The sequence below is a fragment of the Rhinoderma darwinii genome, chromosome 13 (genome assembly GCF_050947455.1).
Source record: "Rhinoderma darwinii isolate aRhiDar2 chromosome 13, aRhiDar2.hap1, whole genome shotgun sequence".
NCBI lineage: Eukaryota > Metazoa > Chordata > Amphibia > Anura > Rhinodermatidae > Rhinoderma > Rhinoderma darwinii.
Genome location: NC_134699.1, coordinates 39187122 through 39213173, shown reverse-complemented (window position 1 = coordinate 39213173; position 26052 = coordinate 39187122). Strand labels below are relative to the sequence as shown.

General features: G+C 43.3%; 1 protein-coding gene across 1 annotated transcript; it reads left to right on the top strand.

Moving 5' to 3' along the window:
• Positions 1–536: 536 nt before the first annotated feature.
• MYBL2 (MYB proto-oncogene like 2) lies at positions 537–24755 on the top strand. Its single transcript, XM_075845365.1, has 14 exons — positions 537–635; positions 3883–3976; positions 5798–5869; positions 6015–6107; positions 6225–6445; positions 7374–7512; positions 8473–8715; positions 9503–9871; positions 10169–10308; positions 10559–10658; positions 15878–15991; positions 16104–16217; positions 16938–17324; positions 23267–24755. The coding sequence occupies exons 1-14, from the start codon at positions 616–618 to the stop codon at positions 23393–23395; spliced, it is 2235 nt and encodes a 744-aa protein (XP_075701480.1). The 5' UTR covers positions 537–615; the 3' UTR covers positions 23396–24755.
• The last annotated feature ends 1297 nt before the right edge of the window (positions 24756–26052 follow it).

The following is a 26052-nucleotide window of genomic DNA, read 5'->3' as shown; positions in this document are numbered from 1 at the left end:
GGTGAAAAACAGTGTGCAGGCAGAGCAAAATCGGATTAAAAATTCCAAACGGAATTTTGAGGCAGATTTTCTGCCTGCAAAAAACTCTGTGTGAACCCAGCCTAACAGTAAATCTGCAGGTAAAACAGCTGCAGAAAAAAAGGCAGCGTTCCCGTAGCAAATTTATCAAAACAGCATAATATATTTTGCTAGAATTCTTGTGCATTTTGTCTTGGATTCCTGATAACTGTCTATCAAAAATATTTTTTTTTTAATTAAATAACTTAAATAAATAAATAAAACCCTATAAACAAAAATGTCAGGAAAGAGCGAAGACGCTGCGGTATTTGACGCTCCCTGTTGTCCCACAATCCGCACTCACTGGTGCTATAATTTCAGATTGAGCGCCTTTTTGGACGCCGCCCCGCGCTGCTCTCTGATTGGAGCGTGGCAGCGTGTCAGCCCGCCCATTGGCCACACTGTTACTTTCTGCACGACTCAGCTTCTCTGGGCGTGTCCCTTCCTTGACGTCATCGCGTGTCCTCCGACCCCGGAAAAGGCGTACCCGAGCTGCGCGCGCAGCGGGCGGGAGATAGGAAAAACAATAACGCCCGAATCGGCGGCTAGGCGATCGTCATGGCCCGGATGGGACGCAGGTGAGACGGCTAGCTATGGGAGATCGGCGGGAAACTTATTTCAGTGTTTGTTTATATTTGCCGGCCTGGAGATCTATAAACATCCTGTTGGTGCTTTTAAGGTTATGTGACCCTAATATCACCCGAGTCGTCCTCCTCCTCTGTGCACTACACCGGTCTGCTCTCTTATTACTCAATTGGTTGCACTTGTATTAGTGGTTTTGTTCTCTACCCCATCATGAACCTTCATAACTGCTGTGCACCCCGTCTGCATCTGGTTCTGTTCGATTTCATCATAAGAGCAAAACAAAGAAGGTACCGGAGCGCTGGATCTATTTCATGACGTACACCAATGGCGCCCCACAAAACACATTGACCCTTAGGGGAGGGCTACATGGCGTCTTTAGCCGTGACACAGGACGCGTGTCCAAAGATCGCGGTGTCGCCCTGCTTGCATCATCGTAACTAAAATGTTGCGATCTGCAGGTTGCCGTAGCACTACAATTGCGAGAAATCCTAACTTGAAGGATTGTTTGCAATTGTAGTGTTGTGAACGTGGCAGCCACATTTACTGACGTCACCGTTATGCAGACACGGAGATCCAGCGTTCAGTGATAATTGGCCGTGGAACCTGTGTTGTGGCCAAAGTCGTTGTGTAGCCCTAGCTGAATGGGTTCCGTTAAGCTAGGGCTGTGCTATTTTATCTGGCAGTTTTGGCCGGATCGGCGACAGATGCTACTAAAGCTGCGTCACATCTGCGTCAGGGCCCCGTTCTGGCTTTCCGTCAGCTTTCCAACAGAATGGAACTATGGCTGAAACAAACATAAGCCATGTGCACCGGATCCATCACCATTAAAGTCAAGAAAGCTCTGATGGGACGCCAGAACGTAGCCCTGACGCAGATGTGAATGAAGCCTTACAGAGCCTGTAACGCTCATGTGAACGAATCCTTAACCCCATGCTACGTGTTGACTTTGGCCACGACACACGTTGCATGGCCAAAGATCGATGTGTGACACGGCGTCCATTGTACATAATTAGTCAATGGGGCTGCGTTGCGAGCCGGCAGTCGCAAAAAAAAATAATCTAGCTGGTTTGGATTCCTTGAAACTATATAGGGTTGTGGTCATGGCGGCCTGCAGGGCACTATGCAGTCACATTCACTTTAAATGTGTAAAATGCACGCATGTGATCTTTGGCCGCATGACCAGTGTCGCAGCCAAAGTCATCGTGTAGACCTAGCCTTAGATGACCTGCTTACAGTACCCCCACCATGACTGACCAGTGATCCCAGCTTTGTAATATGTATTGATTACACAATACTGAACAAATTCAATTTATTAAAAAGAAACCAAAACCGTAAACGTGATGATTCTATTGCTTCATGTAAAGAAGAATCATTACATTCCATGACAGCAAGCAGGGTTTTTTTTCTTGGTGAGTTTTAGAACTGCAGAACAAGACCGTACAAAATTACTCGCTAAAGGTGGTTTTACACGGGCAGATATTTGCACGTGTTTTACTACCTTTAACGATTGACAATACGGCTTGTCGATCTAAATGGAATGATTGGGAACAAATGATCGATACTGCGATCGATCGTTCCTCTTCATTAGCATCTTGTCGGCAGCGCATCCCCCTATTATCCAGGAAGATGTGCTGCTGACTAGCGACAGTTTTTATGGCAGCATAAAAGGTCCGATCAGCCAATGAACAAGCGTTTGCTCGATCATCGGCGGTTCGCTGCCCTGTTTACATAGGGCAATGATCGGGGACGAGAGTTCTTTCGTCCATATTAAAGGGCCTTAAATATATTGAGATACAATGTAAAGATAAAAACATAAAACATCTTAGCGGGCAAAGCAGTAAAAATACATGTTTGTGGGTTATATAGGTTAAAGGGGTGCCCCAAATGGACAGACATTTCCTAGAATGATGTTTCTTCAGTATTGAGCTGACCGCCATGAGTCCAGCTTCTCCAAAATCCGTTTCAGACGGCCGTAATGCAGGTACGTTTTAGTGTCTGTATTACGGCTGCTTTACACGGGCCTCTTCCTCTTGTGGTTCTACTGAAATTAGGTCACCCCTATCTTTACCTGAGTCTGGTTCAGTAAAACCGCAGGAAGTTCATGTATAGTGGCTGTAATGCAGATATTAAATGCAGCCGCTTTACACCTTTAGAACATACTTGAGAGGAAACATGATAAAATAAGAGGATACAGCAGAAGAGCACCAGACCGGAGAGGAACACGGACATCACCTGGAGTATCTTACCCAACTCTGCCATATCTGCCTGCTGTGCTAGATCCGCGAAAAAAAAAGTCTGATCTAGTGAGACAGGAGCCTACAAATCGGGACGGTACCAGGAAAGTGGTAAGCGGTGTTCAAGTGTCTCCTCATAGGAGAGCAAGTAACAGCCTGCACCACGGCGGGACCACTGGGCTAAATCAATAGACGTCACCACCTCAGCCACTCATTGGCCGATAATGCCTGTTTCTGGATCCCAGCGGTACTGAAGCTGTCACGCGTTCCGGTATGAAAGCGAAGCGGGTACAGATTCACGTGTAGAAATACGCATGAGACTGATATTAAAGCATATCAGTGCCTTTGTAGTGATCTCATGTAGGAATTACTACCTCTGATACTGCATTATAGAAGCTAAGCTAAGGGCTGTCTGTCAACAAGCTTGTTGACTGTTTCCAGTTGCAACCTGCAGAACTATGGACACAGCCGCAACATGAGTGTTGGTTCTTCTAGTGAAGGGGCTTCAGTGCTCCTTGTGCTGATCTCTGGGGCTATAAAACCCCGCCCTCACACATTTATGGCTAATCTGAAGAGCAGATAATCAGTGTAATATCATGGCATTCCCTTTGAAAGTGTTTGTCCGGGCATGGGTTGGAGAGGTCATCAGTATATGATTGGTGGGGGTATGAGAACCGGACCCTGCACCCAGGCACCGGATATTATGCAGTGGTGGGTGCCGGAAGCAGATGGCTCCAGTCACAGTATAGCGGCCGTACTGCAGCTCTGCTCCGATTCAAGTGAATAGGTGTAAAACGGCAGTGTTGCAGCAAGGCCGCTGTACGGAGGCATCTGCTTCCAGCAGCGACCCCTGCATAATATCCGGTGCCTGGAGGCAGCTGGAACCGCATACATTCAAGAAGTGCTCGGCTATTTCCATAACGCCCATGGACCGTATTGGCCAGTTCTTCCCTGTTTCTCACTTTTTTTTTATAATAATTAAAAACCTTCGCTTTTCTTTCTTCAGTGACGATCTGGAAGACTTGCACTATCAAGACACCGATTCTGATGTCCCGGAGCACAGGGAGAACCGAGTCAAGGTGAAATGGACTCATGAGGAGGTAAGACTGTCTCCCAGCTGCGTACATCATTGTTTACATGAGGCTTGGACAAATCTATGCCAGGTCTAGGTTTGTAAATTCTTCTGCAGAGAGATATGGAGCTGGATGCTGTCAGTGACAGCTGGCTGACTAACGTTTAACACCTCCCTGCCCTTCCAGCCGCTATACTATTGTGGTGCTGTGATGGGATGTGACACTTCTAACACTACCGGGTGTCGGCTGTAATATACAGCCTACTGCCCCACTCTAAAAGCCGGGATCGGCGATTACTCCCATCTCTGCCGATTTATCCCTTAGATGCCAGAAACAAAGCCTAAGGCCCCGGTTCCCACGGGTCGGATACGCTGCGTAAAATCTGCGCAGTGTATCCGACCTGGAACCCGCAGTACATTCCGTCCGAAAAACCGTACCATATCGTGGTGCGTTTTTTCAGACGGATTTTCTGCTGCGGAAAGCAGTGATAAAAAATGCTCATATTTACCTAGGCCGTTATGGCGATGCGTCCCTCATGTGCAGTCCGGTCCGGCCTCCCTGGATGACGCTACAATCCGTGCTGCGGCCGGTGACAGGAGGACGGACCGGACGAAGACACACAGACTTCTGGGTAAGAATTTTTTTATTTATTTTTTCCCCGTTGGGATTTTTCCGGCGTAATCGCAAAAGACTTAAGTCGCAACACTTGGCTTCCTGTTGCGGGATTTGCCTCCCCATTGAATTCAAAGAGGAAAACCCGCAACTGAAAATCAACTAAAACGCAGTATAAATTGACATGCTGCAGAATGAAATTCCGCACCGCAGGTCAATTTATTAATGTTTACCCTGTGTTTTTTTTTTTTTTTTTTCTGCAGCGTTGGCATGAGATTTTCTAAATCTCATTCACTTTGCTGCTACTGTAAATGCGGCGGAATTTCCGCACAGAATTTCGTTGCGGAAATCCTACAGCGTTTAGCTGCGTAGGAACCCGGCCTGACAGCTCTTGCCCACGACCGAGATCAGGCCGTGAAAAACAGTCCGTGTGTCGGCTGGATTTCCCGGCCCGACCACGGTACAGGTGAACGGGACTCCTAGAATCATAAACATTTACGATACTAGGAGTCTCTGCCTTCCCGCGGAACTGCTGTTGGGGAGGCAGAGACTCCTAGCATCCTAAATGTCTATGATTCTAGGAGTCCCGTTCACCGGGAAATCCGGCCAACACACGGACCTTTTTTTTACGGCCGGATCTCAGTTATGTACAAGAGTTGTAATGGGCTGCCTGTCCGTTTCGCACTGACACATATAATACATTGCAATGCAGAAGTATTATATGAGAAATCAGGTAGTTAGCTGTATTACCATTTTATGCTTCAGTTCCACTATGGGACTTCACCTTCTTTTTTTCCTTACATTTAATTTGAAAAAAAGTCTAAAAATGAAAGAAAAATATAACGCCGCAAAAATTGCAAGAATGTGAGTGCTGCGTCACGCACATGGGCTGCTGCATCATCCCAGGAAGGCCGACTGCACGACGACAACAGAGGCATGCGTTGCCATGGCTACAGTCCAGGGTCGTACAGGAGCCTCTTTCTGCAGCGGAGATTCCGCCCGGCAACCCAGCCTAAGGGGTTAAGGTGCAATGAGCTGACCCTGGATGTGATGACTTTTTAATCACACTAGAACTAAGATTTATCTAGCCCTGGTTTACATGTATGTTGTCAGTTGACCCACATGTAGTCTCGTTTTAGACTATAAAAAAAAGCACCATGAATTAAAAGATGGTTACCTACTTATTTATTTGATAATATTACAGCCTTCTAAATGAACCTGCTTTCACTTCACTAGGATGAAGCGCTGAGAGCCTTTGTGAAAAAGTATGGGCAGGGTGAATGGAAACACATAGCCAGCCACATGCCTGTGAGTAGCCCTGTAATCCTCTCCCCATTGTCATGTATAAGTAGAATGATCGCTTAAAATGTTTAATTTCCCATAAATATTCTATGAGTAGAACCTCTTTATGGATGGTGTTACGTGTGTTTTTACCTCACTTGTCTTTATTTAGAGCCGGACCGAGCAGCAATGTCAGCACAGATGGCTCCGCGTTCTTCATCCTGATCGGGTCAAGGGACCTTGGACTAAAGAAGAAGATGAGAAGGTAACCGCCAAGTACGCAAATAGTTCTAAGGAGAAATAATCCCTGAAATGTTATGATTTGGGACCATTCACCTTGGGAAAATGTTACGTGAATATAAAACCTCCTGTGCATATGCAGGTTATTGAGCTGGTGAAGAAGTATGGGACCAAGCACTGGACACTTATTGCGAAGCAGCTAAAGGGAAGGCTGGGTAAACAGTGCCGGGAGCGGTGGCATAACCACCTTAATCCCGAGGTGAAGAAGTCCTCGTGGACGGAAGAGGAGGATCGCATTATCTGTCAGGCACACAAACTTCTAGGCAATCGCTGGGCAGAAATCGCAAAGATGTTGCCTGGGCGGTAAGTAATGTTTCAACCTCTTGAATTATGGAATGTGATGACAGAGGAGCTCACCCTCTCTAACGGCTTGGATCCCACGGCTCACCCAGCTAACACCCGCAGCGTATAAAACAGGCTATGCCCGTGAGCCCACTTTATACTTTTCCTTACCCATCATGATGTACAGTTATTTCATGATGGGTTAAAGGGAACCTGTCACCAGCATTTCACCTATTGAACTCCACTCACCCCCTCGCTGGTTGTTGCTGTCAAAAGTTCATTGCCGATTCCCCCCCCCCCCTCCTAAACTCCTCCTCCAACCGTAAATAAAGGTCTGCAAACATTTTGCGCCTTTTATGGTAATAATCCGGCTCTCTTGTTCGATCCTCCTGTTACGCCCACCGCCAATAACTGGCCCGCCCTAAATGCCAAAATCTCCTCTGAGATGGCCTGTCCTGTATCGTCCGACACCTTTCCCTGCTTCGTCCGGGCCCCAAATCTAGTTACTGCGCATGCGCCGCTATGGTGTCCACACACTGGAACGGGACATCGATGTTCTCACCATCTGGACCACCACAAATTAAACCTGACATGTTAGGTTTTTAAAAAAAAAAATTACCCTTAAATACCTAGAACATTACTACCACAGTGTCTATGGTCACTTTATTAGGTTCTGTTGACAGACACTCTGACAGTCCAGTGTATAGAGCTGCACAATTCTATTTACTAAAATGTTTTAATAAAGCTGAACCGGAAGGATGTGATTTGATAAAGCGTACAACTGCAAGTGTTCGCAGTTATAAAATAGTACAAAAAAAATCCATTAGTAAGATGTTGCACTTTACGTGATTCTTTTTTTGGGTTGAAAGAAAACAATTTAGAAGTCAATGTTTTTCTTTATTTTTTCTGTTCTTTCAGTATCTCATGGGTCTGTGTGTTTCATCCACAGGACGGACAATGCAGTGAAAAATCATTGGAATTCGACCATTAAGCGAAAGGTAGAGACAGGCGGCTATCTGAATGGAATGAAGAGCAGCACTACAGAGGAGGAAAAGGAAGACTCTGGCTATCAGGCTGCTGTGGAAGAGGTACCCATTTGTGTAAGGCTATATTCACACAACAGTGGGAAAGAAAACATGAAACTTTTTTCACAGAAGTTTTGCATTCGTGTGTCCAAATGTTCAGCCATTTCCCGGCTGTCTGACTGTTTTTGTAACGGCCGTTTGCCATTCATCTTTCACGTCCGTTATAGAAATGAAAAAAAAAAATTTTTTTTTTTTGTCCTAACCGCCTAAAAACTCCCAGACGCCGGTGAATATTTGCTGACCACTGCTCCTAGTGTGAAAATCAGCGCTGGTTTAAGGCATACTGCCCCCCTGTAGGTGGTGCCAGGCATACTACCCCCCTGTAGGTGGTGCCAGACATACTGCCCCCCTGTAGGTGGTGCCAGCCATACTGCCCCCCTGTAGGTGGTGCCACGCACATACTCTAGCACCATTCTCTCCTTTACAGATGTAGGCCTGGTGTCTTCTGACTAGACCGGTTCCAGTGAAACAGCGTGGACGGCACAATGATGTCGTTGTGCAACCTGCATCACAAAAAAGCACTGACTGGTGTGAAAGGGAATCTTCCCTTGCCAGCACTGTTAATTGTATCCGTGTTTTAGTGATGCAAATATAATTGAGCACCTTTTGTGAGGGCCTCCCTGGGCAAGAGACCCTGGTCACAGGGGGTTTTCTGGGCAACTTCCTGCATTCGCCACTGCTAGCCACGGATAAGTTTTTAACGGCCGTCACACGGATGGCTTTCTGAAAAACGGCAGTTTAAAAAAGGATCCATTGACTTTTATGGGGGTCCGTCGAGCCGTGGAAATAGAACATGTTCTAATTATTTTGCCGGTTAGTATTTGCGATCCGTTAAAAAAAAAAAACAAAAAAAAAACCACGGCTGTGTGAATACACCCATAGAGCTTTACTGTTCTGAAATATTGCCTAAATCACCTGAAACATGCCCCTAATTTCCCGCTACTCATTTTTCTTTAATTACAGAAAGAACAGTCCTTGGGTTCCGAGGTAGAGGTAGAGACTGTAGAGAATGGCCTCAACGGCGACATATTGGAAGTGAAAATAGTTGAGGTAAAATGTGAGCAGCTGAGTGAAGGTGAGGAGGAGGAAGAAGAGAGTGCGGGTTCCAGCCCTTCGTCTGCTGTCGCCTCTGTGAGTTCTGCACCAGAGAAATGGATGGTGGAGTACGTAAACTACCTGGTGCCAAGCAATGAAATGATTGAGTCGGTAAGAAGCAAATAACGAACCACAGTTTTGCTTTACCTATTGCCCGGTTTAGAAAATATAAAATTCCATAACATATTATCTTTTTCTTTGATCCTATAGTGCCCTCTGAACAATATGTAGAGGCTTTTTTCCAGAGATATTGATGGCATGTCTGTAGAGTCAACACCGATATGGCTTCAACGTCTTATCAATGTGCATCAGTGTCTTATATGTGTTTTTTTTGCTTTTGGCAAAAAAAAAATAAAAAAATGCATCTTAAAAACTAAAAGTGTTTTTAGTAAAATGGTACATGTGTTTTGTTTTTTGTGTGCAAATAGTGTGTTTTACTACCTGCATTTTTCACATTGCATTCAATGATCTATGAATCGCACGATTTGCAAAGATTCCGATGTGCAACGCATTTTTTGTGAAGACAAAAAAAAATCATAAAAGGTGATGCACATCGATTCATGCGGGTTCTTATTTTATTTTTATTTTATTAAGATGGTAAAAAAAAAAACCTGTGGAGGTCTATGGGACAAATACACCACTAACTGCCTGAAAAAAAATGCCCAACCATCCCTTGCTGCGATTTTGAAAAAAACGCCACTGCCAAATGCAAGTCCAAAAAAATTAAAAAACACAAAAAACTACAACACAATGTTTGTAGTGCGTTCAATATTTCTTCATTGACTTCCAAATAACATCTAGCCACAAAAAAAAATGAAATTTTTTTTCCTAGGAAAAAAAAAAGCTGGGTGTGAAGCTACCCGTATATTGTTCATGGTGTTAATTTTTTATTTTCTAGGATTCTGAAGGTTGGTGTGACCTCACCACTTTTGATTTGGCAGATGACTCTGTGGTTACGGACGTTGGCAGTCCCACCTCTGCTGCTTCTTCAAAACCCCCGGCAACCAATATTACTGAATATCGTCTAGATGGACACACTTTGTCTGACCTGAGTAAGGGTAGCAAGGGGGAGTTAATTCCTATATCTCCACGTCCACATGCTGGATTTGGTACGCCACCATCCTTGCTGAAACATCACAAGAAGAGGAAGATCACCTTGTCGCCTGTCACGGAAAGTGTGACCAACAGCAGCACATCCACGAATGATACAAATAGCATGACGCCCAAAAGCACGCCTGTTAAATCACTACCGTTCTCTCCTTCACAGGTATGACTCCATAAAGCCTGACCATTGTGTTTCTTAACATACTACTGTTTATGCCATAGTCTAAGTAAGCCTCTGTTCACATCTGCGTCACAGGATCTGTTAGGGGACTCCGTCGCAGATCCGGCAGGGTTTACCGGAGACCATAGCGCATCGTGCTGTGCTATTGTGTCTGGTAAAATCGCGAACACCCCGACGGAACCCATTAAAGTCCATGTTTTATCCTATCAGAACTGTAAGATCATACTTGATTACAACACTAACCAGACATTTAAGAAGCATCTTTTTCACTTCCCCCAGTTCTTGAATTTTTGGTCAAAACACGATTCTTTGGAGCTGGAAAACCCATCTCTAACCTCCACACCCGTTTGCAGCCAAAAGGCTGTTGTGACCACACCGCTCCATCGAGACAAAACACCGCTGCTACAGAAGAACTCCGCGTAAGTTTTAACCCCTTGATTGCGCTCCGCCATATCATTACCAGTCATTTTAGGATCATTTTAGCTCCCAGGAAGCAGAGACGATAGCACTTTGAAGACTGTAGACTTGAAACTACTCTGTTGACTGGTGTGGAATTGTTCTAGTAGATGTTTGTTTGCCTGACTTGCATTTTGGTGACTTTGGTCCATGATTCATGAAGTTTACATGGTTGGGGACTAATGTATAAATCCCCCTCCTTTTTTATTTTAGGTTTATGACGCCAAATCATAAGTTTATGGGGGACAATACACCACACACACCTACACCATTCAAGAATGCTTTAGAGAAGTTTGGGTCATTCAAGCCATTGGTGAGTGTGCTATTACACTGATCATTTTGTTACTAGGGACTTAAATATTCTTGATCTTGTCCAATTCACTGCAATGGTAGGTTGCTTTTGATTTTCTTTTCTTTGCGCATGTAACTTCTGCAATTCTGCTTGTATTGTGTACGGGTTGACACGATACCAGAATCTGGACTTCGATACCGATACCTTGTGTGGTATTGCAATTCTCGATACCAAAACGATACTTTTCCAACGATAATAGAAAAAAGTTCTTCCGTTTTCTGATGTGAGGCACGTGGTGTTATGAATTTTGAACCTCCATGTGCCTCACATTAATAGTAATTAACCCCATCATGTTCCTCAGTCATAACAGGCAACATTGGGTTAACGTGTAAGGTACATGATGGAGTTAATTACTATTAATGAGCAGCAGCACATGGAGGTACTAAATTCATAACACTTAGAAAGCAGTTTTTATTATTTTTTTTTTACAACGTAAATGATGCTATAAATTGTTGTGACAATACCGAATGTGTGTATTTTGTGTATTGACTTATTGTAATGTGTATTGTAAAAAAATGTTTTGTTTTTTTTAAACTTTTCTGTTTTTAAGCTTTTAGTGTACTGGCATTTATCTATATACGGATAGTGCACAGGCAGTTGTTAGGACAGACCTAAGTATGTGTTTCACTGGATGAATACCAATGGGAATTTTTTGGGTTAGAGCCTAACCTTTAATGTGAGATTTATTTCTCTTTTTAGCAATTTAAGATAGTGATACAATTGTATCCATAAAGTTCGTTCACTAGCACTTGCGCACTTTACATTGATATATGTAATAAGTTCAGATAGGACAAGGATGATATTTAAATGGTTAATACCATCACACTCTAGTATTTATATTTTATTTTAGAATTTTCCTGGTTTTTATTTATTTTTATATTTTTATATATTTTTTCAAAAAATATTATGTTTAAATATTTTAGTTCCAAGTTGGGACCGGTACCCTCCTTGTCACAAGGTGCGTGCCAGGAACTGATGCAGCATGAGCAGCTGCTCTAGGAGTTCCTCTATATGAATCTCTTGTATTTCAGCTACTGCTGCTATAGAGATCTCTGTGCAGCTCTCTTATTAGCAGATCAGCTGCTTTATCAAGCACAGTGTGTGCCAGTAGCTGATACAGCTTCAGCTGCTGCTGCTGTGGATTCCACAATGAAGATCTCGTTTTTAGCAAAACACTAATCCTGCCTATCTGTAGTTATCTAGCCCTACGCGTTTCCTTACTCATAAGTAACTCTGCAGTAATTCATCAGGGGCTCACAGAGTTAATAGATTAGACCTTCTGGCATTCCAGAGGTCTGTGTAGACAATGCACTGATTCTATGATCAAACTTGGACATAGTTGCTAGCTATGTATCAGCAGGTACTGTGCTTGATAAAGCAGCTGATCTGCTAATAAGAGAGCTGCACAGAGATCTCTATAGCAGCAGTAGCTGAAATACAAGAGATTCATATAGAGGAACTCCTAGAGCAGCTGCTCATGCTGCATCAGTTCCTGGCACGCACCTTGTGACAAGGAGGGTACCGGTCCCAACTTGGAACTAAAATATTTAAACATAATATTTTTTGAAAAAATATATAAAAATAAATAAAAACCAGGAAAATTCAAAAATAAATTATAAATACTAGAGTGTGATGGTATTAACCATTTAAATATCATCCTTGTCCTATCTGAACTTATTACATATATCAATGTAAAGTGCGCAAGCGCTAGTGAACGAACTTTATGGATACAATTGTATCACTATCTTAAATTGCTAAAAAGAGAAATAAATCTCACATTAAAGGTTAGGCTCTAACCCAAAAAATTCCCATTGGTATTTATCCAGTGAAACACATATATTTCTCAAGGGAAAAACCACGTATATTTACTATTGCACAGTGAATAATCTGACATACCTAAGTATGCCCTAACTGGAAATAAGGTCAGACAGCCCTGGGGTCCTTCAATCGACCCTGGGCTGTATGCCTATATATGGTATGTCCCTCGATCGCATCACAGGAATTCCCTGTAACGCAATCCAAGGGGCTCCCTTTCTCATTTTCCTCTTGATTACTGTGGTCAGCTTTGATCGCAGCATTCAAAGGAATAGCGGCGAAGATAAGAGGTTTCTCTGATCTCCGCTGTTAGGGTGGGCCTGCAGCTGTGTGATACAGCCATTGTCCCGCTCCTGACAGCAAGTGTGCGTGCGCGGTCAACATGAGGTGATGCGGCCGGCGCAGCGCTGATAATGCCGACACTGATGACAGAACATGGGGGTGTTTTGCGGTGCGCCCACATGCTCTCTGTAGTCAGTCCCGCTGCTCATTAGAGCAGCGCTGGCCGCATCACCTCATGCTGATCACGGGCGCATACTTGTCAGGAGCGGGGCAATGGCTGTATTACACAGCCGCAGCCCAGCTCTGACCAAATTCATGTTTTACAGTACTAAGCTGTGCGGCCGAAATACAGGAATTAACAGTATTGAACCGTTATGCATAGCATCGAAATAGTAATGATCTTTCGATGCATCGTGCAACCCTATATTGTGCACGGGATTGTGTGATCACTTGGACTGGAATGCAAATGAATTCCTTGTAAAGTCTCCAAGGTATTCTCCTCTGTCCCATTGAGGGCCTGTTTACATTACGTTTAGAGTGTACGTTGGGAAAGCTCCGTATGTAAACGTGTCGATAAAGCTCCATTAGCCCGTCTGAGGCCTGAAGAGTATTCTTTTGACCTCCTAGGGCTGGTATACGTATTTTGGAGGATGGGATAACGTAGTATACAACGCTGCTTCTTCCTCAGGAATCATGCAAAAAGAAAAAGTATACCACGCACTGTGCGTTTTTTTTAACATTGGAGCATATACACGCCTCAACATTGAAATTGCAACACCAAGAAGGACAAGCCGTAAGGTTAATCAAATCAAGGAAGTAGCAGGTGTCGCTAAGATCTGTAAATTATCAAATTTTCAAGCACCTAGCTCCAATCTAAAGTGAGCGGGGCAAAAGCCAAATTGATAGCAACGTTTTTTTAGCCACATAAAACGTCAAAAATCGGATCAAGTAGTGTGGAAGATTAGGCGATGCCTACTGTTCATCGACATTCCCGTTATCGCCATTGTCGCAATCTAAGGGGGACAGAATCCTTGAACTGAGTACTTGGTTCATCACTATGGCAGATCGCTACGCGCCTCGGCCGAGATTTCAGCACCGTTCAACGTTGCGTGTCCCGGAGGTTGGGAGAATGAAAAACCGGAATGGTGGCAAGAGTTGCGCGGTGGCAAACCTCTGCATGGACTGATTAGGACAATGGCGCGTCGTCATCAATTCTGTACTGCAAGTGGAACTGGACATCACATCCCAAGCCTAGGGCGGCAATCAGTGTCGACACAAAGCATCAGACGGCATTTGCATGACATTGGGCGACGAGCCAGATATACAGCTACAGGTGTTCCATTGACCACATACCACTGCTCTCAAAGGCTATCATGGTGCACAGCAAGGCTGCAATGGAGGTCTATCCTCTTCAGTGATGAGTCCCGCTTTTGTCGCTGACACAATGATATCCGGAGACTGGTCTGGAGACCACATGGGCAACACCGTGAAGAGGCCTTCACAAGTGAACATCACGCCGGTCCTACTCTCAGAATTATGGTGTGGGGTGGCATAATGTACGGTAGCCAGACCCCTCTAGGCTTCATTTTAGGTAGACTAACAGCTCGACGTTACATTGATTTGGTCGTGGAACCAGTGGTACATCCACTTTTTCCAAAATGTCCCAGAAGCCATTTTTCAATAGGACAACGCCAGGCTGCATGTTCGTGCTACTATGAACAGTCTGCGTTGCCTAAACGTGGTACCATGGCTTGCAGCGTCTCTGGATTTGTCTCCCTCTATCGAGCATATCTGGGACGTCATTGGTCGGCAATTGCAAAGGGAGCTGCCAGCAGCCAATCTTGATGATTTGCATACCCAAGTGAATTCAGTGGGGCATAACATTCTTCAGACCACCATTAATAACCTCCTTAATAGCATGCCAAGGCTTGTGGGTGTATTTCTGCGTGTGGCGCTCATACTCGATACTGAATAAATGAAGATGTTTAAAATGTTTTGTTTAAGTTTTTTTTTGTTTTATCAGTTGCATATCATTAACATGTCTAGCGATCCTGTGTGATTTCCACAATTCCAAAACTTTTCCTCCTTGGTGTTGCAATTTCAATGTTGAGGAGTCTGTGATAGATGCCACTGTATGACATCCATCACATCCGTTAAATGTTATACCTCAGGGAGTTATCCCAGGGCTGGAATCCCCAGGAAGACCATCACATATTGCTCGGCCCATGGATTGCAGCCCTGGGGAAGTCCCTGACGTCACTCCATATATGGACAGTTGTGTAAGGGGCTTCCAACTATGGAATCCCCAGCCAGAGTATCAGTAGCTCTCTGGCTGGTGACTCTAGGACTTGAGAAGCCCCTAACATTACTGTCCATATATGGACTGTGATGTCCGGGGCTTCTCCAGTCCCTGAATCCTTGGCCAGAACTCCTCTGATAGAACTCCTCTGATGCTCTGGCTGGGGACTCCGTAATTTAAAGCCCCTTGCGTGATTGTCCATATAATGTCAGGGGCTTCTTCAGGAGCGGAATACCCAGCCAGAGTGACACTGTTCTGGACATGGATTCTTTTTTTTTTTTTTAACCATATATGGACAGTTACGTCAAGGGCTTTCCCAAGATAGGAGTCCCTGGCCAGATGCGATGCCCTAGCTGGGGACTCCGTAGTTGAAAGCACCTGACATCACTGTTCGGGTGACATATCCCACTTTGTGCCTATACCGCGTCTGTGCTTTCCGTTGGAGGTATAAGTCGGTACTACTCCCGATGTTTACCCCCGACAGAAACAAAAAACGTGATGTCAACAGGCCCTGATCTGATTTGGGGTTTTCAGAAATCCATGCACGTGCTGCAGAAACCACCCGATTCAGATGTATGAGGTGGATTTTCAGTCGCAGGCATTCCCGCTACAAATCTGCTGCGTGTCAACATGCTCTAATATTTGCTACCTATACATAGATCTAAATGGGAAGCAATGAAATACAATTTTTTGAGAGCAGCACGTGTTAATATGCTTGCTGTAATATGCTGAAGGCAATGTTGGCTGTGGTCAGTGCTGACTCGAGTATGATGCATATTTGTAGCCTCCAACCCCTCATCTTGAAGAGGATCTGAAGGAAGTTCTGCGCAGTGAGTCTGGTATAGAACTGGTCATTGTAGAGGAGCCCAAGCATGAACGTCAGAAGAGGAAACCTGGGGTAAGTAATGGTCCATTCCTGCACGTTTAATGCTGACTGTGCAGAACTATGTAAAATTTGTGTTTCCTCTTCGCAGTTACAATTGGTATAAAGTGTCATTTTATCCTTTCAGCATTCTCACAGTCCGATCAAGAAAGTGCGGAAGTCTCTTGCTTTAGATGTTATTGACAAGGAGGTCAAGCCTTCCACACTTTCCCTTTCTTCGGCAGTCTGTCTACAAGTAGAGGTAAAATATTAGATGAGGATTGGGCACATCTGAGAAAACACTAGTTTGAAGTTCACAAGTAGCGTTATTGCTGCAGATTTTTCCTTTTGTTTTTGCGCACGGAAAATCTGCTGCACATGACAGTAGCATCAAATTGGGAGAGATCCTTCCGTGCAGAAATTGACCCACTGCTTGTCAACTTAGGCTGCGGAATGGTTGCTTATTCGTTGCTTATTCGTTGCAAATTTGACCTATTGAGTTCAAAAGGGGAAGAGAAACTGCAACAAATGGCAATGTGGAATAGCTGCATTTCCACAGCAAAAATCAGAACTAGAAGAAAAAAAAATATATAAAAAAATAAATAAACAAAATATATATATATAATATATTTTTTAAATTAAAAATGACCATACTCCATAATTTATTTTTACGGCGTTCACGCTATATTGTGATAGTTCAGACTTTTATGGACGTGTATACAGATAGTGACTAGTCTACTGACATGTATATTGATGATATGTTTGAAGATGATAATAATGGGTGGGTATCTGCTGATTTCCAAAAAAGGGGCCAAGTGTTTTAATTTTTTTTTTTTATAACTGCTGTGTTGGTGATTTCCCTGTAGCTGAAATTTTCAGAATGGCTCTGATGGGGTTTTATTGTTGCTGTCTGTGTATTGCCTTATGGTTTTGCAGTTTGATAGCTTTTGGATGATGATTTCTCTATTTCCCCCACCTTCAGCCTCAAACCTGCGAGAGCTTCTTATCCATGTCCCTCAATGAGTCGTCTTACAGCGGTAATGAGAACAGTTTATTAAATCAGGGATTTGTCCAGGTCAAGCCAAACAAAGGATCCTTTATCCATCAAGAAACCGCACACACTGACATTGGAGAGCTGGTGAAAACACAGGAGTCATCTCTTCAGAAGACCAGTAACCGCATACCTGTCCATACTGAGCCAAGCACACACTTAATGTCAGACTCTTTCCCAAGCGCGCCTGTGGATGTAGACACCATTGTGAAGACGACCTATAACAAAAGTAAAGGAGCCGCTTTGAAGCCTGATAAATCTATCATTTGTAATTCTGAGAAACAGTCGGCAACACGAACAGACAAGGACCCTGAACCGGTAAGTGGCTTCTAATAAAACGTTAGAGTGCTGGGTAGTAATCCAGAATTTCCCAACTATTTGAATCAATAATTCACACAAGCTAGCGCAATTTGATAGCGGTCACATTACATAAATTTTTTTCTATAGAGGTTGTTTCTTCATAGGTAACGTGAAGTGTGGCGCTCCAACTCGTACTATGATCCAGTTGTGTTAAAGGGTACCTCCGTTCATGATGGCCACGTCTCCTGCCAGAAGTTTAAAGATGACGGCGGGAGAACCTGGCAGAAAAGAAATGTGTGAACAGAGCATAACTAATGTTTGTCATCATTGGTCTGACAGGGTTTCCTAGACATAAAGTCTGCCTAGTGATACAGTTCTTACGGGAGCGTAGTGTAACCTCTATGTAACCGGACAGGTTAGTGTGACAACCCTAACCGAAATTGCTTTTGGTGTAATCTATAGACACCCCCCAATATAACTGAGGAGATGGAAGGTCAGCTATATAAACAGATGGAGCGGGCTGCACAGGCGGGTACTGTAGTGATAATGGGAGATTTTAATTACAGGGATATTAATTGGGTTCATGGTCCGGCTTCAACCTCAAAGGGGAGACATTTCCTCAACCTGTTGCAGGAAAATTTTATGGGCCAATTTGTGGAAGACCCGACTAGAGGTGAAGCTCTGCTGGATCTGGTCATTTCTAATAATGCAGAGCTTGTTGGGAATGTCAATGTTCGTGGAAACCTCGGTAACAGTAATCACAATATAGTTACATTTTACCTATACTGTAAAAAACAAACACAGGCTGGGAGGGAAAAAACACTTCATTTTAAGAAGGCCAATTTCCCCAGGATGAGGGCTGCAATTCAGGATATGGACTGGGAAGAACTAATGTCAAATAATGGTACAAATGATAAATGGGTGATATTAACATCTACTTTGGGTAATTATAGTACAAAATTTATTCCTACAGGTAATAAGTATAAACGACTCAAATTAAACCCCACATGGCTTACACCCTCTGTAAAAAGGGCAATACATGACAAAAAAAGGGCATTTGAAAAATATACAAATCTGAGGGTACAGCTGTAGCCTTTGTAAAATATAAAGAGCTCAATAAAATCTGTAAAAAAGTTATAAAATGAAAGGCAGGTGGCCAAGGATAGTAAAACAAATCCCCAAAAATTCTTCAAGTATGTAAATTCAAAAAAGTAAAAGGTATGAACATGTAGGACCCCTAGATAGTGGTAATGGGGAGTTGGTCACAGGGGATAAAGAGAAGGCAGAGTTACTAAATGGGTTCTTTAGCTCTGTATATACAACAGAAGAAAGAGCATCTGATGTAGCCGCTGCCAGTGATGTTAATATATCAGTTGATATACTGAATTGGATGAATGTAGATATGGTGCAAGCTAAATAAAATGTGCACAAGGCCCTTGGACCAGATGGGTTACACCCTAGAGTTCTTAAAGAGCTTAGTTCAGTTATTTCTGTCCCCATCTTCATAATATTTAGAGATTCTCTAGTGACTGGTATAGTGCCAAGGGACTGGCGCAGGGCAAATGTGGTGCCTATTTTCAAAAAGGGCTCTAGGTCTTCCCCGGGTAATTATAGACCAGTAGCTTAATCTCCATTGTGGGGAAAATGAGACTATTGAGGGACTATATACAGGATTATGTGACAAAAAATAGTATAAGTGACAGCCAGCACGGTTTTACGAAGGACAGAAATTGTCAAACTAACCTAATGTTTTTATGAAGAGGTGAGCAGAAGTCTAGACAGAGGGGCCGCTGTGGATATAGTGTATTTGGACTTTGCAAAGGCATTTGACACTGTCCCCCATAGACGCCTAATGGGTAAATTAAGGACTGTAGGTTTAGAAATTGTTTGTAATTGGATTGAGAATTGGCTCAAGGACCGTATCCAGAGAGTTGTGGTCAATGATTCCTACTCTGAATGGTCACCGGTTATAAGTGGTGTACCCCAGGGTTCAGTGCTGGGACCACTATTATTCAACTTATTTATTAATGATATAGAGGATGGGATTAATAGCACTATTTCTATTTTTGCAGATGACACCAAGCTATGTAATATAGTTCAGACTATGGAAGATGTTCGTGAATTACAAGCTGATTTGAACACACTAAGTGTTTGGGCGTCCACTTGGCAAATGAAGTTTAATGTAGATAAATGTAAAGTTAAGCATCTGGGTACCAACAATCTGCATGCATCACATGTCCTAGGGGGAGCTACACTGGCGGATTCACTTGTTGAGAAGGATCTGGGTGTACTTGTAAATCGTAAACTAAATAACAGCATGCAATGTCAATCAGTTGCTTCAAAGGCCAGCAAGATATTGTTGTGTATTAAAAGAGGCGTGGACTTGCGGGACAGAATTAAACCTATTTAGCCTTGAAAAAAGACTACTAAGGGGGGACATGATTAACTTATATGAATGGCCCATACAAAAAATATGGTGAAATCCTGTTCCATGTAAAACCCCCTCAAAAAACAAGGGGGCACTCCCTCCGTCTGGAAAAAGAAAGGTTCAACCTGCAGAGACGACAAGGCTTCTTTACAGTGAGAACTGTGAATCTCTGGAATAGTCACCGCAGGAGCCGTCACAGCAGGGACAGTAGATGGCTTTAAAAATGGGCTTAGATAATTTCCTAGAACAAAAAAATATCAGCTCCTATGTCAATGTGTAGAAATTGTTCCCTTCCCTTTTCCCATTCCTTGGTTGAACTTGATGGACATGTCTTTCTTTCAACCGTACTATGTAACCCTAGTGGAAGATGTCATGATGGCCATATTGGTTGGCCCTTCCTCATCTAGAAACCGCTTTATCTAAGAAACGACCATGTAATTTTACCAGTTTTAGAACTGAATAGGAGCGTTCAAGGACTTCTATTGGTACTGGTGGTGATAAATCGGCGTTATGTATGTGTAGGATAAGGAGGATATAAAATTGCATTTACAGAACACCGATAAACCACCTCTGTACCGGGCACAACTAATAAAGGTGATTGATACCTGTTACACTGGTAATTTATGACTGGTTCAGTGGGTTACCTTAAGGCAGGTGCCCACGAGTCGAATATGCTGCGTAAAAGTTCACAGCGTGTTTGACCTAGAACCTGTAGGGAATTCCGGGCGGAAAAAAACGCACCCAATAGTGGTGCGGTTTTTCGGCGGAATCTACTGCCGAAACCAGAGCTTGAACAAAGAAAGTAAAAGTCTATACTTCTCCCTGGCTCTTGGCATGGTGATGTGCCCCTCTGTTCTCTGCCTAGGCCGGCCTCCTGTGAAGTCGCTGCAGCCCATATGACCGCTGCAGCAGTTAAATGGGATGAAGCGGAAATTCCACAGCGTTTTGCGCTACGTGGGAACCCAGCTTACGGCAGTACACCGCACATTGGTCCATGTTCCATTGTATAGAACAGTGGCTTATCGCCCATATTGGCGGCAGGCAGTGTCTGGTTTCTTCAGTGAAACTTTTCCCGACACTGCCGTGTGGATGACATGGTATAAATGGCTAGAACATATTCACTTGAGTGTTTCGGAGCTGCTTTTAGGTTCTAAACATTCACGGTTTAAGTTAGGCTTTCAAAAGGTTAAATTGCACATGCTGATTTCTGTGCAGATTATGAAGCTAGAAAAGAATTGACTGCAGGTGTTCTCGTACCAAACAACATCCATCTCGCTATTACTATGCCACCCATGGCTCCCACACAGATTCATAATTAGAGGAATTTAAATAATTATCCTTTTCCATTTTGAAACCTTTAAAGCCACAGCTGCATTTAAAGCCATCCCTCGGATCAAATGTTTACCTGGATCCTATGTGTGATCATTGTCTGCTCCAGTTCTAAGAATCGGCTCCTGAGTGTATCCGCTTTTCAGTTGAAGTAAAGGTCACTGCATGCCAGGGTGGTCTTACTGTGATCTCAAGGAGGGCATTGAGTGATCGCTAGTGTTTAGCCTTAGGAAGTCCTCTGCACATCGCAACCGACTCCATCGTTTTAACCATCGCCCGGGTAGGCAATGCAGAGATACTCCACCTCCACCTCCCATTGAAATCAATGGGCGGCAGTTTTGGACGTTTTTTGCCGTGATCTCACTGGCAAAAACGGTGTAAAAAGAAAAACTCCTTCTGAACACGGCCTTTAACTTTGATAAATGCATTCGCCTCAGGTGCAAGGTGATTCAAAATCCTACGCACATAGGGAATAGTGGGTCTAATTTTGTAAAACCGTCTAAAAAAAAAGTTATTCAATTATTATTTTTTTCCGACAGGCTGAGTAGTGGCAACTGTGAGGCATCTACTCACCCACCACTCCTTAGGACATGCTTTTTTTTATGGCCATGATTATTATGTGAATATGGCCATGCATTTTACCCTAACCATTCACTGCTGCTGTTGACCATAAGGGCTCGTCCACACGCTCCGGAATTGGCGCGTTTTTTTTACGGCCGGAATTTTGGCCGGAAAGAATGCAGTAGCAGCGTAGTGGATGAGATTTAACAAAACTCATCCACATGATGCGTAAAATTTCCGAGCCGAAACTGATTTGCAGTCCGTATTTTTCGGACCACAGCATGTCCATTCCTGCTATCGAAAGTGTTCAGAATTGCTGCGTTTTTCAGAGGAGATATCACCATCTCCTAACATTGGGAAAAATACAGCAGTTTCCGCACCATTTTCTGCTGTAAAAACCGCAGGAAATGGTGCGTTTTTGCAGCAGCGGAAAGCCTTTGGTTTTCGACGGAATTGCTGTAGAAATTTTCTGCAGCAACTCCGTTGTGTGTGGACAAGCCTTAAAGAGGCTCTGTCACCACATTATAAGTGCCCCATATTGTACATGATGTGATCGGCGCTGTAATGTAGATTACAGCAGTGTTTTTTATTTAGAAAAACGATCATTTTTGACTGAGTTATGACTTATTTTAGCTTTATGCTAATGACTTTCTCAATGGACAACTGGGCGTGTTTTACTTTTTGACCAAGTGGGCGTTATGGAGAGAAGTGTATGACGCTGACCAATCAGTGACCAATCAGCGTCATACACTTCTCTCCATTCATTTACACGGCAGATAGCGATTATAGCTATATCACTATGTGCAGCCACATACACACACACTAATGTTACTGCAGTGTCCTGACAATGAATATACATTACCTCCAGCCAGGACGTGATGTGTATTCAGAATCCTGACCACTTCTGTAGCGTCCCTGTGATTTACAGCACAGCGAGCTCTCGCTGTGAATGACAGCTTACAGTGTAATCTCGCGAGACTACGCCTGCTATGCTGTAAATGACAGAGACGCTACAGAAGTGGTCAGGATTCTGAATACAGATCCCGTCCTGGCTGGAGGTAATGTATATTCATTGTCATGACACATGAGTAGCGTTATAGTGTGTTCATGTGGCTGCACATAGTGATATAGCTATATCGATATCTGCAGTGTAAATGAATGGAGAGAAGTGTATGATGCTGATTGGTCACTGATTGGTCAGCGTCATACACTCCTCTGTACAACGCCCACTTGGTCATATAGTAAAACACTCCCAGTTGGCCATTGAGAAACTCATTAGCATAAAGCTAATATAGGTCATAACTCCGTCAAAAAGGATTGTTGTTCTAAATAAAAAAAACTGCTGTAATCTACATTACAGCGCCGATCACATCATGTACAAGATAGGCCACTTATAATGTGGTGACAGACGCTTTAACAGTATCATTTTGGATGGAGGACGGATTGTGCACGCAACGCGTGGCCTGTTGAGGGTTATGTATAGTGATTGTTTTATGTCCGTTTCTACTTTGTGCGCTCCCCTTTCTGTCTTGTAATGCAGCTATGCCTTTATAGTGGATATAGGGATTTGGAAGTGTGCTTATAGGGTACAACCGTTGCGATTTTTATCCCTCTCACAGTACCTGTACCCTTTCTTCCCCAGATGACTAAGGCTTGGAAAATCATTGCTTTTGGTGGCTCCCAGGACCAGCTGCATATGCAGGAGAAAGCACGGGCAATTCTGAACTTGCACAAACACAGCTCTACTTCGAGGACTCTCATCATGTCCTGATACTTTGAGGAATTTGTGGACTTTAAAGGACTTTTCCATCACCCATCCAGATTTAGAAGAACCAACTCATCGCGCAGCTACAAAGTTATATATTTATAGTGGGATCTGGCTGTGACCACGCACATCACCCAGGCTTGTGCATTCTTCGTAAAAGGGTCCAAAAGAAATGGTTGATACAGTATCCCCCCCCCCCCTCCCTCACCCCTTTCCCAATATAATCATGTAACCACATGGTAAGTCACAATTTGTTTCCATGTTGCAATCTCTTAAAAGGGTGGTCCGGGATTAGAAAAAGAAGGGTCTGCTATTTTTGAGAAACTTCCACCATGGGCTGGTATTTTATTTCATCCCCATTCAGCTGAACTGCAATGCCACACACACCCCATGTCAAAGAGGGGTGCAGTTTCTTGAAGATAAACAGACCCCTCCCCCTTTTTATTTATTTTTTAAATTATGGGCAACCCCTTTAAAAGATCAAGCAAATCATACAATTATATGCAGTTAATACTCCTCCGTTAAATCAGAGATATAGTTCTCTTTTAACAATCCAGACCTATGTTTGATGGCGAATACCACAGACTCAAAGGGGACTTGATAAAAATTGGTGCAGATGCCAAATTGGAGAAAATGAACATTGGAACCAATCAGAATTCTCTTTCCAACCAGCCTTATTGGTAATCTAGTGGTTACTATGGAGCAGCGGGGGGTGTTTTTCTTTTTTTTTTTCTATTTTTTTTTTTCCTTTAAATCAGAACTCTAATCTAAATGAGCTAGTGGAAAATGTAGGGAAGGAGTTCTTTCTTACAGTAGGTATATATTTTCTATTGATGTAACTGCTATTAAAGGGGTCCTCTGGGATTGGGTAAACAAACACGTACTTCATTCAGAGAAACCTTTCTGCAGCCACATCCCCCAAGACGGAGATTGGCGTTTGGGGACCAAGGATTGTTACGAGGTTTGAGATTAGAAAGCCTTCAATTCCTGTCTATGGGATGTATCGGGTATTCTGGTTCTGCCCGATTTACTCGTTCACTTGAATGGAACAGCTGCAAAACCAAACGGCATGAAGACAAGAGTGGCGCTGTTTCTGGAGGAAAAATATATATTTTTTAAAATGTTGGTTTTTATTTTTTAATCTCAGACAATTACTTTGTCCCTATTCTCTGTTTTAGCCATAGTTACATAATCCCCGCCACTTTAATGCAGTGTTATGAAGTTTTTTTTTTTTTATTAAGTGGGGGGTCCCTACCGAGAATGAAGTGTTATTTAAACTATAGTTGTACTTCATGGGCAGTTGATGTAAAAATGAGGATGACAATATCTAACTAGCCAGTGTGAATAAAGTTCTGTCTTTCCAGAATGGTGCATTGTACTGTATGACATTTGTTGTGCATTGATTAGTGCGTACTTTTATTTTTTATGTTACTGTATCACATCGCGTTTGCCGCCGGGCGTATGCGTTATTAAACACTAAAGTATTGAAACGTATAGCTCGGCGTATACAATAATGTGCACTTCCGGGTCATACCGGTGGATGTTGCAACCAAAGATCTAACCCATGACATTCAAGGTTTCGTTAAAGCCTTACTTCCCAAATGTACCCCTAGAGAGCCCATTATCGACAGAGCTCACCACCTCTCAAAGCCGAATCACCTTGGCGATGATGTCCCAAGAGACGTCCTAGTTCGCCTTCACTTTTATCACATTAAATATCTCTTTATGTCTGCGAGTAGACAAAATGACACGCTCCCTGCACAATACAAAATGATTGCGGTTTACGTGGAACTTTCGGCGACCACCCTACAGCTTCGAAGACCACTTTCTCCTGTCACCTCTGCACTCCGGGATAATGGAATTCTTTACAGATGGGGCTTTGCAGTTCGCCTATTGCTCAATAAAAACGACTCTTCATGTGGTCAGATCATTAGAAGATGGAACCTCTTTGCGGCAACAATGGAGCATTTTGGTTCGCCCAGCCGACTCTAAACAAAGGGCTTTTCCTCCACCCCTCAGAGATGAATGGCAAATGGCCAAACTTCACATCCGTTCATGACGTTGCGGTAACAAGCGTCGTACACACTGCTGCTCTACAGTCCGGTCTTCAAATTGACTGTTTCCCCTCCTAGACATCTGAACATACTTGCTGTTCAGACGCCTTTTTACGATTGTAACTGACCGTTATGTCTTGTTGTGTGTTTTACACTTGTTCTGTGCAGATCTTCCTTTGTACTATTATCTCACGCCATGCCTGCTACACTCAAGATTACCATCTCACGCCATGCCTGCTACACTCAAGATTACCTAATTTGAATATGTATCTTAAAATTGTACAACATGCAATGCTTATGTATATTTGGTTCTACAATCATCAGCACCCCCCCCCCCCCCCAAACATGGCTCTTAAATTTGCTTCAACGGATGTATTCGTCCTCATAAACGCTCCTATATGTGGAAGGAAGATCAACTACCATGCGACATACTATGTGTGCAAGAAAGACACCTATTACAAAAAGATGCACATGGTATGAAACACCCTTTATTTCCTCATATTTTCCAATCTCATTATTCTACTAAATCCAGGGGAGTGCTGATGGCTGTAAAAAAAAACAAACAATAAACACTGTCGCCTTTCAACTGATTGGATAGATTACGGATCC

What these genes read in the sequence shown, in the direction of transcription:
- MYBL2 (XM_075845365.1), top strand. Translation starts at nt 616, where the DNA reads ATGGCCCGGATGGGACGCAG. An exon ending in TACCGTTCTCTCCTTCACAG is followed by an intron (nt 9,872 to 10,168) that starts GTATGACTCCAT and finishes CACTTCCCCCAG; the next exon opens with TTCTTGAATTTTTGGTCAAA. An exon ending in TTGGGTCATTCAAGCCATTG is followed by an intron (nt 10,659 to 15,877) that starts GTGAGTGTGCTA and finishes GCATATTTGTAG; the next exon opens with CCTCCAACCCCTCATCTTGA.